Source organism: Bos taurus, chromosome 24 (genome assembly GCF_002263795.3).
Source record: "Bos taurus isolate L1 Dominette 01449 registration number 42190680 breed Hereford chromosome 24, ARS-UCD2.0, whole genome shotgun sequence".
NCBI classification, from domain to species: domain Eukaryota; kingdom Metazoa; phylum Chordata; class Mammalia; order Artiodactyla; family Bovidae; genus Bos; species Bos taurus.
In genome coordinates, this window is record NC_037351.1 from 47,492,385 (window position 1) to 47,508,810 (window position 16,426).

The 16,426-nt window shown below is 36.5% G+C and overlaps 1 protein-coding gene across 5 annotated transcripts in view; it reads right to left on the bottom strand.

Moving 5' to 3' along the window:
* Positions 1-413: 413 nt before the first annotated feature.
* SMAD2 (SMAD family member 2) overlaps positions 414-16,426 on the bottom strand; it is a 90,542-nt gene continuing 74,529 nt past the window's right edge. For 4 of the 5 annotated variants that reach the window (XM_024984267.2, XM_024984265.2, XM_059880811.1 and 1 more), the window contains 5 exons: positions 16,203-16,256; positions 14,787-14,999; positions 12,293-12,430; positions 11,836-11,980; positions 414-8,772 (listed from right to left, as the gene is read on the bottom strand). In XM_024984267.2, the coding sequence (XP_024840035.1) occupies positions 8,649-8,772; positions 11,836-11,980; positions 12,293-12,430; positions 14,787-14,999; positions 16,203-16,256 (674 nt within the window). In that variant the 3' untranslated portion in view covers positions 414-8,648. 5 annotated transcript variants of the gene reach the window in all.

The following is a 16,426-nucleotide window of genomic DNA, read 5'->3' on the forward strand; positions in this document are numbered from 1 at the left end:
TTGCTTTTTTTGCTAAGAGTACATTTTGAGAGTTAATGTGAATTTCACCTTCTATTCTGTTGTTCACTGAACAATCATGAGTATCAGATCATTAGTTTGGCACAGGAAAGCTCTGAAATAAACTAAAATGCTTAATCAGCTAGCTCTGTGAGGTATGTGCTGTGTGCGTCTATTCCAAGCAGTGTGTATCTGTCTGCCAAGGGAGTGGGATAAACTTTTCATATAACACCAAACTTAAAAAATAAAAAGAGTCACTCAATAGCATAATTCCATTATGTGAAATACACACAACAAAACTTTTTGTTTCCATATAATTTAGAGTGTGGTCAGCAAAATATAATCCCCTCTTTAAAAAATAAGTTTAAATTAAGATCAATAAAAACAATAAAAAAATTAGTCCCATAATAACATGGTTAACAACTCAAATGGCTTTTTTTTTAATGCTAGGAAAAATGTTCACCTTTCAATGGTGACAGTACTGTTAACACAGGTAGAGAGTCAACAAGGTAAAAAGTGAAAGCACATACAGACACACACAAATATATAAAATTTGACCAGAAATCACAGGACATTTAAGCAATGTTTTCTTAAGTAGAACTATTTTTTTTTTTTTTTTTTGTACTTTAAATAGACTAAAGTATTTGGTGTGGGTGGAGGGAAGGAAATCAATATTTCACAACTTTAACTTGAAAACCAGCTGAAATAAAGCCTCAGCTCATTGTTTAATTTTTTAAAAATGGAACCACATCATACTTCTGACAATCATAGGATTAAAGCTTACAAAGAACACATCTACCGTCTACATCACAGTGCACAGAGAGGATGCAGTCTGCAGACTACCACAGGGGAACAAGAACAGACTCTGCACCCTTCATATTGCATTACAAAATCAATGCCGTCTTAGAGGAATCTTGCCTCCCGTGTCGGTGTCATAGCTGGCAAGCACCTGAGGGCTAGGAGGCTATCAGAACTGAGGGTGCTGCTCAGAGTGGATCAGAACACCAGTTCCTTGATCTGCCCCTGGCTGATGCATTTAGTAATCACAATACGACATTCACTGAGAATAAACATAAAAATGCCACATTTTGGCTTCTTGAGCAGGACAGTCTGGGGAATGCAGAAGATAGAGCATCAAAGGCCGTATCTTTCCTCGAGAGAAAAAATCCACGCTCCTCAGTTTTCTTTTACCATGAGAATTTAAATTTCAGATATAATAATTTAACCCCATAAAGACATGATCTGTACTTACATATACACACAGGTTCTGAAGAACTTCACTGTCTAGTTGCCTCTTCTGTTTCATTCAACCACCGGGTATCTTTCCTGGATTACTGTTAGTCTCACTACCAAGAGCACGTTGGTGCCATTAGCTATTATTTGTCTTAAATCTCACATTCCATCCACAGTAATAAGTGACCGGAGGACACGTGCCGTAAGGCAATTGAACTTAATTGAAACTAGTACAATGTTTAAGGTGAGGTTAAGTCACAAGAATAGCCAGGGCTATCAGCTCCTCCTTGCTGTGTGGGCCTGGGCTTTCCTGGGTTTAGCACTCACAAAGTTTTGCATCCAAGGGGACCACCTCAGTCCCAGACATGCCAGGGCAGGTTGCCACCCTAAAGAGCACTCCTCATTCCTCCCTTAGGATCACTAGAGGAAGGGTAAGAATCTTCAAGAGCATATAGGGCTACTTATGAGGGAATCAGCTCAAAAATCTTTTTAGGACACCTGCTAATCGCTAGTTCCTAGAAGTCCACAAATATCTTACTTTAAGAAAAGGTTGATCGAACTTAAGCAAACTGGTGAGCATGTAACAGTTCATCCTTGAAGCCTGTTTTCACATAAATCCTCTATAGGTTCTTCAGGTTTTGTCCAGTTATATAGTATTTTACTATATCTTTTTGAGATTTTTCAGAGCTAAATGAATAATCCAGTTTTATATCTTTTCATATTCTTTTTTTTATGTGAAAATATTCTTTGCCAACCATTTCCCACGTTTGGGCTTCATATGTTAACAAGAAGACTGCCAACTGGAGCCATTTCCCTCAGATTATAAAGGCCCAGAATTATGTTACTTTTAACTGTGCTCTACCAGAAGGTCTGGCCTTGGGGAGAGACGGCAAAAAAAATATTCTCAGATATGCACATTTTTATTTTGCCTACAACGCTATGATCTAGTTCATCAACTGCACAACTGCTTTCATCTTAATCTTTATAGTTTTTCTTGTTTTGCCGTCTTGTATTACAGAAATGGTTAGTGTCACAGTTTCACTATCAGTAATAAAAAGATATAAATATTTATGCCTTAAAGGCCCAGGGTCAAAACAGCAAAAATGAAGCCTGAGGTAAAGCTGGTCTAAGAAATGACCATTTTCGGTTCTACATTTTGCCAAAAAAATAGGGTATTTTTAAAAAATGTAAAATCCATGCATGTTACCTACATGCTATGTATGAGATAATTCTTTCTCCTGATTTAATCTGTGTATATACTAGTTACATAAAACCAACAAATGACTACATTCTTAATGCAGGTACATATACATTCATCAGAAAAGGACCCTAATCTTTTTCACCAACAATTTTTTTTGTTTGAACAATCCAAGAATGTGAATAAAGAAAGTGACAAACAAGTATCATCTTAGGAATTACTGAGAAAGGAAAATCTCTTTGGAAGAAAAAGACTTTAGGAAGACTTCTATGCTGAGAACCAACTTTATGCCACAGCACTGTAAACGGCAGGACTTAATACAGAACCAGAAATACAGCAAGTTACCTAGAGACTAACACTGAAAAACAGCCAAAAGCTTTAAAGCCACAGGGAGAAAAAAAACTGTCAAGTGTGAAATGAAAAATATATAATAGTTAAGTATTTTTACAATTCTAAAACTTCACTTCTGTCCTTAAATCAATATATTATGAATTTCACGGTTCAATAAATAAGCATCTTTAATCAGAAAAGGAAGTAAAACCCTTCCCAGCACCACCCGCACCTCCCCGCCCACCCCCCACCCCAACCCTGCAAAAGAGCAGACTGGAAATTCTGGAGAGAGTAAGAGGTTTTTTTTTTTTTTCTTTTTAAAGAGGGTAGAAGAATATAATCAGGGGTGGGGGGAGAAAAATCTAGAAGTCCTTTGTGTGGAGTTAATGAATACTCATTTCCTTCATCAGTGGCATTATTCTTTCAAAGGGCCCTTACATCTCAACCAACGGTGAAAATCTGGGTCTATTGAGGATTTCATGGCAGTGAACCAACAGACACTGAAGTTAACTCAGGCTAATAATACACTCTGGTCAGATCCTCTGTAAATCAGAAATGACCCAGAGAGTCTTGGAAAATTCATTTCTGCTGAGCACAGCTAAGAAAGTCATCTTTAGGCTATCCTTAATTACAGAAAACTTGACTTGGTAGTGGTACTTCCCAGGTTATCTAAAGCAGCAGTCTTATGCCAGGGGGAAAAAGAGTAGGGGCCCGGGGCACACAACCTAACATTATTATTTAAAAAAATCTTTTATGTAATCTGAAGTCAGTACCTTTCACAGAGACCACTCAAGAGCTTTTTTTTTTTTATGTCAGTTTCAGTTCTGATTCTTAATTGTCAAGCTGCCTAAAAATGGCATACTAACAGAACCACCAAATTAGGACCCTGGCAGAATAAAAAATTTACCCTGATGGTCTGTCCATGAAAGGAAGATGTCTGCAAGCCAACTTAGGAATTTTTTACTGAGATCTAACAAATAAAATCATTGAATACTGTTAAAATGTGTGCAGACAACCCCTACTGTTAAGATTTTTATACGAGTGTATATGTATATATAAATCCATACATACACATTATGTAATTTATTTCCTACTAAAAAGACTTAAGGCAGTTATGCTATATATAAAGTTAGCTATAATATCCAAGAGAAAACAGTTCCTACCCCAAAAATTATGTGAACACATCAGACAACTTATCATAAAAGCGATCATGAGGCTATCTGTATCCAGTATAGCTCACATTTCCTGGTTGAGGCTCCCAACACAGGAATTCCACTCCCAAGATAAAATTTGCCCCTCGATCCCCACACACAAAAGGTAGTCTGAACAGACAAAATATTTATAAAAACTTTGAAATGGAAGATATTAAAAAGAACTCAACAGAATTCTGACAACCTCTGGACACCACACTCTACTGTTATTACTCTTGATTGTACTAAACACAACAACTCAATATGCTCCAAGGTGGAAAGTGGGCTGGTATTATGGGGAAATTATTGGCTGCAACTGCTAGAAAAGTTCATAATCCTAAACACAATTTAAACAAAATGTGATGATTCATGCTATTTGATCGTCACACACATACACCACACATATTTAACTGGACAGAATTTCTGAACCACTTATAAGTGACTTAACTAATCTGAACATCAACCTTCGTGGTGAAAAAAGTTAGGACCCTGGGTGTGAACAGCACCATCCTTTTTGGTCTTTAGTAAAGTTCAAAGGATAGAAACACTCTGATGTATGCAGATAAAACATGGTTGGAAAGGAAGGGGGCAATCAGCAAAACCACTAGGGATACATGCTGTCAAGAGAAGCAAGCAAGAAAGAAATTCAGCTGAGGAATATAAAGGGCTCAGTAAAACAAAGTTCATGAAGGAAAGAAAATAGGCAGTTATTTGTTATGTCTAAACCTCAACGTGTTGCACCAGAGTGAGAGACAAGATCATGGGTTGCTTATGTCCACAGACTACTTAATTATCTAAAGAGATACTGGGGGAATGGTGGAGGGGCAGCAATCTGTGAATCAGAACCACTCAGCTATGAAAGTCAAGACTGTACATAAAGACAGATGTTAAGAACAGTGAGGATTGTCTTGCGTTATATTACATCCCACCATCAACCAGACCAGGAAGGCGCTGATTATTGAATAAATGCTCAAAGTATTTAATTTTTTTTTTTTTTTAAAGATGTGAAAGATATATTTGGACAGTTTTTGGAAGAGGTAGAGAAACGAACTGGGTACATATACTCTTTTATTTGATTTGAACTAGCAAGAGACTAGACTGATTGTTTTTCACCTTCAAAATCTTAGTCTTGATGAAACTGACAATAAAGGCACAAATAAAGTGAAATTAAAATAATTTTAACAAAGAAGAAAATCTGGCAATGTCTAAAGAACAGATGAAGTAAGCAAAAACGTTAAATATGATTTAAGGTTTAAAAAAAAAAACCTTAGATATTAACAACTTGCAAGTACACACTCAGAATACAGAATAAGAATACAGAACAAGAATATTTAGGTTTCAAGAAAAATTAGGCAGGTCTTCTTCTGACAAAGTGACAGGTCCTGAGGGAGAAAGTAACCCCCACAAGACTAAGAGTCAGTACCAAATCCCAGTCATCTTACCACTCAACGTCACACTGGCTGGGTAAAGAAAAGGCATCAGTAAGTGTTCACTGAATGAAGGTATATCATAACGCACAATTACAACTAGTTAGTATGGTGTAGTTCAAACCCAGTCAGGAAAGTCAACCTTTTATTAAGCAGTGAAACTTTAAAAAAAAGAAATCTATGTAGAACTCCAATACAGAATAAAAATGAAGCTGCCACTGGCCAGCCAGGCCAAAGTCAGTGGGAATAAACTAGCCTCCAATTCCCTAAACCAGCCCTAAGATGTATGTAATCCAGTGTGAAAACCACCATTTATTTTGGAAATGTGATAGAGAGCATGATCCTTCAGTTCTCACGTTGTTAAACTGAGGACATTACCAGCACTGTGTAGAAGAAATTCTAAATGATGTTGCTAATTTAAATAAAGACAAAATTCTACAAAGAGGAGATCGTATCACTTAGAAGAACGAAAACAAACCCTGTAAAGGAAAAAAACAATCAGCAAAAATTAGGCCACAGTGGACAAAACAAAATGCAAAACCAGCATCTCATTAAAAAGCAGATTAAGACCACTGAACATATTCATACAAATGTAACCACCCCCACCATCAAGTCAACTGCTAACTACTGAATACAATAGGGGCTTCCAAAGAGCTGAGTCCCAGCTTCATACTATGTAGAAGAATCCCACCACGACTGTAGAGACGTGATCCATTACTGAAATGCTACAGACGGTACTGCTTTGCTGAACATACCAATGCAAGAGTAACAGCCAGGACTTTCCACCATTTTGAGTTGTTCTTTGACCCCAGACAAGGAACAGTATTCCCTAACATCACTTCCCAACTACAAAGGGCAGAGCCTCCACACTTTCAACAGGTCTGAGGGTGGCGATACCTGGGACATTTATACCATCCACAAGACGGGCTGTACAAGTAGTGATCAGTGGGCAGCAGGACGTCTGGAAGCAAGCAGGCAGTTGCGACAACGGTGAAAATTTGCCCAAGGCAGAATTAAAGAAAGGGTTATTCCATTAAATGGTAGTGACCTGGTGCAAGCTTTTTATAGTAAGGACTTGAAGAAGAGGAAACACTAACAAGAATGACACATGAAGCAGTCCATTACAAAATAAGGCCACCATTATAAATTGTAGACCAATCTGATCCTCAAGTTTGGATCTGTGAAGAGGTTTTTGTATAAAGCATAAACACCTAATAAGTGATGAGTTTCCTTTAAAATATGCCTTTGCATTTGATGCCATTTTCTTTGCCAAGAATGCCTATTTTCCCCTGGCTCTCCGCATGGCTTGCTCCTTTCTCACGTGTTAGCTCAATCATCACATTACAGAAGCTTTCCCTCTGCTTTGCTCGATCACAGCCCCCTGTTTATCTCCTTCATAGACAAATACGCTAATTGTTAGAGTAACTGCTATCTCAGCAAAGGTAAGGGCCACAGCTGTCTTGTTCACCTTTATCCAAAGGCTAAGAAAGTTCCTGGCACACGTAACAGGTGAACAATAAATATCTGTAGAACGAAAAACCACTCTACCAAGTTTACACGAACATATACATGCATATACAAACATAGGAAAACGCGGAGTATCTGACAGAAAACAATCAAATGCGGAAAGTACTGAAAATAACACCTGTACATACAGGTGAATGTGGTTATAAAACACAAGTACCAACCAAAGAAAATCTGTCTTTAAAAATATGAAAACTTACTAGAAAGGGACCAGGAGTGGTTACTGGCTGTTTCTATTGAGATGCAAACAAGAAAAGTTTAAACTGGAATGAGTTAACAATAAACTAAATAAAATAAGGATTATCTGCTGTAGAATGACTTCCAACAGAGCTTTTGACACCTCTGGTCGTGCCTGTCCCTGCAGAGCATGAAGTATGGTGGCTTCTAACAGTCACCACATATTCAGGATTAGTTAAGAACAGCTCAGACCACAGGTATTCATAAGATAAAAAACTTGCTAAACGGCTTCTCCCCCAAATTTTACAATTCAGAATTCATAATTATGTAAAATAACATAGATTTTATAAATTTAATACAACATACCTTAAAAACAGATGGCCCCTATCTGCTGATCAGACCTCAGCACCACTTTTCTAGGTATTCTGCCGAAGCAATTACATTTACAAAAGTCCATTTCGTAATACAGTCTGGTGATTAAATCCAATGAAATTCAACTCAAAAGAGGTTTGCTACTGAAATATTTGAAAGTATCTTTTAAAAAGGGGGTTTATATTCTTAGACTGAATTTTCAGAAAGGATAAATATATTGAAGTAATTGCAGTATATCCCTGAAAATAATTATACTGCCACCTGTGCATTTTTTATGAGGTGTAAAGATAAATCAAAAGACTGCCAGGTTACACAAGTCTCTTATTACCTGTTGAAACTGAAATTTGGTGTAAGACAAAGGGACTTACTCCATATGAATTATCACTGTACTCAGAATTAACTGGTGCTGGCAGTATCAGTTCAACCATTGATGGTGATGGATGTCATGCTACACTGTTTTGGTGGAAAAGTAGAAATGGAGGAGAGGTTTAGAAAGATTTCCATAAAGTTTCCTTATAATGAGATTTAGCAGTAAGTAAACAAACACAGAAAGAATGAATATTTAAGACCCACTGAACACATTAAGGTCAAGGATTTCAAAAGTTAATCCACTTTTCTTCCCCCAAGAGTTTATTTTTGGTAAAAGGCAGAAAAATTAGTTTTTCTACAAGGGAAATCTGCTTCTAAATGATAATTTGAAAATCTTGATATATATTATATATTAAAAAAGACACACAAAAATAACAAAAAAGTGGGAATAACAGATTAGGTACTGTAACTTTATAAAGGCTTGCCTAAATCAAGAAGCAGCACACACACACCTAATTTATGCAAACTAAAGATGTATATAAACAGCACAATACTGTGATACTGGATCATGATACATTACCTGTACACATAACTACTACTGTTATTAATAAACCTTTGGGACACTCAGGTTTATGCCCAACAAGACATCAGTAAGTCTTTAAAATCTTCTCTTCCTCCTTTACGGGAGAGTATTTCTAGACATTAATTTTCCCATCTAATATTCGAACATAGGAAACCACTTCCACAAGGTGCTTTAATTGATGAGACCTCAAGTGCTGTTTTCTCTTGAATTTTTGGATAGTAAACAGTCCACGGGGACCACACACAAATACTATGACAGAAGAGTTGGTACATTAAGTCTTTTGATGGGACTTGATTGGTGATGAAGCTTTATGACATGCTTGAGCAACGCACTGAAGGGGATCCCATCTGAGTTAATACTTTGTCCAACCACTGTAGAGGTCCATTCAGATGAAGTTCAATCCAGCAAGGAGTGCTTGTTACCGTCTGCCTTCTGTTTAAAAAAATGAAAGAAAATAATTACGAAATCAAAAGAATAACAGGGATATGGAAGAACTAAGATAAATCAATAGGCTGTATATACGAAAACCTAGATTCTTTTTTGAACGAGTATTAAGTTTGGACATCTATTATTTTGAAAACTGTTTAATCCTTAAAGTCTAACAAAGTACTTATAACACTATAAATAATCACTGGCAGGGCAAGAGATATAAACCAGCACTGTCCCAAGCAAATCAGAATATACACAATCACTTTACTTATTAATCATCCGAAGAATAGAAAATACTCAAACAGAAAATGAAGTCCAAATGGAACAGAGTTCAGACTTAAAGTACATCAAAACAAAAATTCTGACCCAAGCTTACCACAGAATGTTCAAAGCTGGGGTCCAATGTCCCCTGACAAAACCAACAACCAACATCCCTTTTTAGCAAAATCATGCAGGTTTTTAATAAGAAACACCGCAAGTACTTCAACTAAACAAGCTATCCTCTAAAAATCGCAAACTGTTCAAGGACATCCTGTCACTTTCACATACAGATTTTAGTTCTTATTTATTATATACAGTAAGTCAGTAAGTCTATTTGCTTCAACGTGACAACGCTGCAAACATGAGGAAAGGCCATGATCAACTCTTCACCTCCAAGTGACACATGCTCAGTATAACCTAGAACTACCATTGTATTTCAGAGGATGTGGTTTTCTGTAGCAGCTGGTGTTGGTGCTCTGCGACTCCCTTCAGATTCTCAGTGTTCTCCAGCCCACTTCTAACTGTAGGTATCTGCATTTCTGTGCCTGCGAACCTCTGCTCTGTCCATATATGAACAGACCACAAGTGCCAGTGAATTAACATCTCCAGGAACAGACCTCAACCAATGACACAGGAATTGGCATTTAAATGCCCAGTTTCCTTTCCCTCCAAGTGGCGTAATTCTGAGTGTCCTTTACTCTTCCCAAAGTTTTCCTAAGGGAACAGCTCTAGTGGTATGTGTCATATTCCCTCCCTTGCCTCTCTTCTTTACTTCCTCCTTCCTTGGCAGTGTTCCCTCCATTTCCTGAGTAAACGTCTAGCAGGCAAACCCTTGTCTCAGGGTCTGAGCCTCACATTATCTGTGCCCCTGCCTGATTATTCACTTCAGTACTCACTCACTTAACTGAGACATGAATTCTTTACACATCTGTATTTCCCCTTACTGTGTCTCCTGATTTTTATGCTGGGAATCAAGCTGGCACTTAAAGAAACTGAAAAATAGTTTAGAAATCCAAACATCAAATCTATCTCCTCAGCACCTGTGTCATTAAGGGTAAAAGGTTCCACAGTTCACAGATATATGGGTATCTAAGTTATTTTGATCTGTAAATGTTAAAGGAAACTTTATTATCCAAAGTAGATGTACCTGAAACTCCACTATCCATGAATACATACTGTATATTACTGCTTCTTGTATAGATTTTATATTATCTCTGGGTTAAAGAACAGCAGAGACCACAGTGAATGAAAGACAGTATCTCTTTCCACCAATCAACGTTGGTCTTAGCAGGAGACCCATAGATACACATGGCATTCTCCCTGACCTATGTAACTCATGTTTAATGCCACTCCATTTCTACCATGTTTCACAACATTATAATCTTTTGAAGGAGAAAAAGAATGTCTGACCTAATAAACTGGTATCAGACAGTACTATCCGAATCTAATTTTAATATCAACTCAATCCAAGTTCAAAGGAAAAAAGAAACTTAGCATTGTTTAAAGTTATCCCATCTCAAAGGGGAAATGATTAAAACAAAAGAGAGCTACAGCAAAGTCAAAAAATGAATTCTTGCACTAACATAACTTGGACAAAACAGTGACAAGTCTCACTTTAGATACAAATATATAACACATTGTATATTTTTATAGAAGTAGTCAAACCAGTAGATCTCAAATCTCATCATCACAAAAGTCATACACCTCAAAATTTAAGACAGGGAATCAAGTTCAAATGAAATAAATTCTAAGAAGGGTGCAAACTGCTGAATGAAACAGGAGTATTATTACTATACCATATGAGTATCTTCTTAAGCAGACATTCAGACTGTAAGTAATGTGAACTGGAGAAAAGCTAAGTATTTTATTTATAGTTTTATTCATTTTATTATGCTGATGAACTATTCCCTTTATTTGATGTGGAATCCAATCAACTGTTTAATCTAGCAACAGCCTAATTGATCTTACTCCCTGATGACAGATTGGTTCTGGTAAAACTCAATTATGTAACTGCTACTACTATCCTTAGAGAAGAGTCAAGGAGAGCTTTCCTCAGGTCCCATCTCTACCACTGAGAATGTGTCCTTGGGCAAACTATTAAATCTCACCTAAGCCTATTTCCAAATAAATATTGAGTTTGGACCTTCTTTTTTTTTTAAACTTTACAAAGACTGCAACCTTATAAAGAAAGAATAAAAACAGCGACAGTAATTCTTAGCCATGCCGAGAGGCGTGAGATACTGCATTTAAAACACAGCACAGTGTCTGGTACCCAAATACCCCCTTCTATTACTGAATAATGTTCAATCTTTTAACCTTATATTAAAGTCATCTCAACTTCTTTGTCCAGTCCTATTATTCTTTACTTTCTATACTCCAGTCAAACTGAACTGTATTCTACTGCCAGGATCATCACTTTCCACCCCTGTACACCTATGACTACTGATATCCTAGACACCTTTTAGAACCCAGACTCTGGGCCATCTCTACCTCTCCTGGCCCCAGCAAAACAGCTCTCCTTCCATGAACTGGTAACCCTTCCAATATGCCATTTACGGTGTTTAACACTCTGTATTCTGTGACAGTGCCTGTCCATACACGTTTTAATTCTATGTTCTATGGTGCCAGCACAGGAATTTGCAATAGTTTTGAATCTAGAGGCCTCCAACTTTCTTTTGTTATTTTACATAAAGATTTGCTCTCTATAAACTTCAATGAAAATACAGATAAACTTCAGAAGATTCAAGGAGTGGAAGAAAAAGAATTACACTCTAGAAACTTAAGAATTGAATATGTATTTCATACCGGTATTCTGCTCCCCACCCTTTCACAAAACTCATTCTTATGGTGCACATTCTAGTTAGCTGATACACGGCTTCAAAACCCTGATTAACGGACTGAGCCAGCAGAGCAGCAAATTCCTGGTTGTTGAAGATCTTCAGATTACAGCCTACAATTGAAAAAATATATAAAAACATTATGTATGAAGAAGATAGTATAAGAGAATCATTTTAAAAGAGCTATAGATATTAGAATGGTGGTGGTGGTGCAGTTGCTAAGTCGCGAAACCCCTTGGACCCTAGCCAACCAGGCTCTTCTGTCCATGGGATTTTGCAGGCAAGAATACTGGAGTGGGTTGCCATTTCCTTCTCCAACAGACATTTAAATATGAGCATGCAAATCATCTGATTTCAAAAATTAATAGCAAAGAAAAATTCAGCAAGTTGACATGATAGGCCCATTTATATTGCTGGATCCATACCTGGTGGAATTTTACACACGGTTGCAGGGTGCCAGCCATATCTCTGATTACAGTTGGGGCTCTGCACAAAGATTGCACTGTCACTTAGGCACTCGGCAAAAACTTCCCCACCTATGTAATATAAGCGCACTCCTCTTCCTACAACGAAATATATATGGAATTAGTTTTACAACATTTACTACTTCAACATCACTTCTGAAGGATTCTTAGAGGAAAAGTAAAATGGTATAAAGTATCGTGATGATCTCTCCCACAGCTACGCTTTTCTGAAATCTAACTTTGAAACATACTATTATTTTTCCAAGTATTTTTCAACAATGATTTTATTGATTCATAAAGATAGTATGTGCTCATTCCAAGTGCTTAATGTAGAAAAGTGGATAAGCAAAATAAAGAATTTCAAACAAATCATATTTTTGAATAAAGCAATTTAATTTATTTGAAGGAATTAACTAATGTCTAGATTAATATGCCTTCATTAAGATACACAGTTTTTCTTTTTAAAGAACCCACTATGCTTAAGAAAAGAAATAATAAAAATTATCATCTGCCCCTTTTAAAACTATATATTATTGTGGTAACCAGATCTCTATTTACAAAAGCAGAATGAGGTAAGAAAAAATTATATTGGGAGATTTTAATATACCTCTTTCAGAATTTGACAAATCAAATATACATAAAATATAAGAAAGACAAGGATTAAAAAAAAAAAACTGTGCAAAGCAGAATTTTAAGACGGCACTTAACATTCTCATCCCTGGTGTGTTTATCTTCTCAATTATTCAGTCAAACACTAAGTAGTGCTTAAATGAATTTTTCAGATGTATAGTTCTTAAATCAACTGACCCCAAGAAACGAACAGTATCTTCGGTGGGCCTGACTTAATCAGGTGACAAACCTTAGAGGGACTGGGCTGGTCCTGGCAAGAGAGACTCAAAGTGGGAGGGGAAGAACTTAACAGTCTTCACTGCTGACTGTAAAGATGCAGCAGAGCATGCAGCTGGCCTCTAGTTGCTGAGAGTAGCCTCTAGTGGACAGTCTGTAGGAAATGAGGATCTCACTGCTACAACTTCAAGGAAGTGAACTCTGTAGTAATCACCTGTGAGCTTGGAAGGGGACCTCAAGCTTCAGATGAGGTAGGGTGAAAAAGCAGGGTAACCCTACTTATTTAGAAGTAAATACGGTAAAGTTAACCTCCTGTTACATTTCTATGCAGAGCCCTAATGAGAACATAGAAAAATCAGAACTATTTTAAAGAAGGGTTTAAACTAGTTAAAGAAGGGTGGATATTCAGAGGCCTTCGTCACTTACAAGACATCTGAGTACCTCAGTGAGATTATGTAAAGTTTATACATCAAGCAAGATCTGAGAAATTTCACACGGAGCCAACAAACATCTCTGAAGTCACTAGCACTTTGCAGTATCACAGACTCTTCAGTGATCAGCATTACTTCTCATAGGAGGTAATGGTTAATTAAATGAAAACAGAAGCACACTATTATTAAAAGAAGTTTCTTTAAGGTGATGAGAATTATGTTCAGTTATTTTAGTAGCACTCAAACTATTTCCCTCATTGTCAAAAAACAAAAACAAACAAAAAACCCCAGTGTGCCAAAATGTTGCTATTCATATGTCTTAAATACATGCAAACTTACCACACTATGTGTTAAAACTAAAGATTCAAAAAAAATTAATTCATTTGAAAATCAAAATAGTAAACTTACTACATATTAACATAAACAAGTTTATGAAAACTAACTATTTCCCAAAGTAAGGAAAAAATTAGTGAGAAGAGTTTTATATCTTTGCAAACCTCTTAATGTCTGGCTTAAGGCAGAAGAATTCTCATCAGAGTCTATGTTTAACTTCTTGCAAAATCGCAAGCCTTGTAAGCTCTGGAACACTTCACTTGTCGATGTAACAAGAGAATGAGAGTGAAAATGGCAAATGGCACCTTAGTACCATTACGAAAACAGTTTTCACCTCATAAACTCCCTGAGAGGGTACCTGGGACAACCACATTCTAAGATCCTCTGAATTATTTCTGAACAAGTTAATGGTGGTTTTTGTTTTAGATATCTTGCTTTAGATTAATAGTGTACAGATCTATGAATTCACTGAAGCGGAGAAAAAACTAGGAGATGTACACAAACTGAAAAAAATTCATGATTTGCTAAAATTACAACCCTAAAATCTGAACATGACAACTTTATGACTGGTAGAGGCTCAGCAAAGGAATTTTAACACATATTTACTGACGGACTTCCCAGTGTCGAGGGTGCCAAATAAAGAGAAACTCAAGATAAAAGTTCGCAGAGAGAGGAAGGATCACCAGAATCACTATTGAAGGCGGTGAAGCTGTGCAACCTGACTGCACTTAAGCTGACAGAGAGAAGGCAGGCTTTCCTGCACACAATCTCTTGATGTGGTAAACCACGCAGTGCTCACGTTATGAGTAAACGGCACTGGTTTCTCACAAGGAAAACAAACATACCTATGTGTCTTCTTGTCATTTCTACCGTAGCATTTCTGTTTACGTTGGAGAGTAAACCTAGGCAGAACCTCTCAGAATTTGATGGATCTGTGAAGCCGTCTACGGTGAGCGAGGGCTGTGAGGCATGGAAGGTCTCTCCAACCCTCTGGTTTAATTCATAATATGCTATTGAACACCAAAACGCTGGCTCTGAGTAAGTAACTGGCTGCAAGTCTGGCAGAGGGGAAAAACAAACCCATAAAAGAAATGTTGTGTGAACAATTCAAGCCATGTCAAGCCAAGAATAGACTGAATATCATTATCTTTACATGTTCTATGCCAGCCTATACTGGCAATAGCCCAGGAAACAGACTTAACATCTACATCACGAACCCCAGATTCCAAAGATCACAGCAGATTTTCAGTTTCTCAAATTTCCCCTATCTCCTTAAGTCATCCAAATCTTCAAACATCTTTTTTAGGCTTTATGGTGCATAACTTGTTCCACTAGTAATTCTACCCCAATTGTACCATATGTAAAATAAGTCAATTTGCATTATACAATTAATTTTGGGTAGGATCGAGTAGAACAAAGCTAAAGCAAGGATTAATACATCAACAGCCCAAGATTAAAAAAAAAAAAAAAAAAAAACCTGTCATGACAGGATACAAAACATGACATATTTTTGACATTTGTCGATTTTAACATGAGTTTCTCACTGAGTTACCCTAATTACAAAAAGAGAAAGCCTGCATATACACAAGAAATAAAAATACAACACAAAGTATGCAAGTGGAAACACAATGTAAATCGAAAGAATCTACGTATTTCATGGGAATACAAAGACCATATATATTTAAGTGCTGTAATTTTGATTAAATTGCGTAAGGAATACCACAGGAAAAAAATGACAATTTTGCAGAATAAATTCCAATGTGTAGAAACTAAAGAGAAATTGTGAAACTGTATAAAATGAAGACCAAGGTGCATATACACCCACAAACATACATATGCACATGTATCAATACAAATACATACACATTAGCAATCACACATATGTATCTCCCATATCACATGTATATGCGAGCAATATGTCTCTATATTTATCACAGTCTCATATTAACAACTGCTATTATAAAATATAATAGAGACTAAATATACCCATAAAGTCTAGCCATATAGGACATAAAATTCCTCATGAACAATGCATATGATTTCCATGAATAAAAATTAACTTCTTATATTCATTATGTGCCAGGAGAAAGGTGTTTTAGTAATATTGAGGCACATTATCAGTATCATTTTTAAAAAAGCACTAATTTGAACAAGCATCTGTTATTCATTGAGCTCTCTTTCTCCTATATATGGAAAATAATTACCAGAAAGGACATTTAAATAAAAAGGTGGAAGAGTACTTCTAAGCATTTGCAACTTACCCAAACTATGATTAACAGGGGAAAGAGTAGTAGGAGATAATTCTGCTGGAGATCCTGAAACAAAAGGATTCAATTTTAAAACAGCTTATGAAAGAAAGTATTTTCAAAACCTTTGACCAAATAATAAAATTTATTGTATCTAGCTGTATTAATAATCATAAATAATAACACAGATAATTTGCCAAGAATTCAAATGCTTAAAGGGACGTTTAATTTTGGGAGCT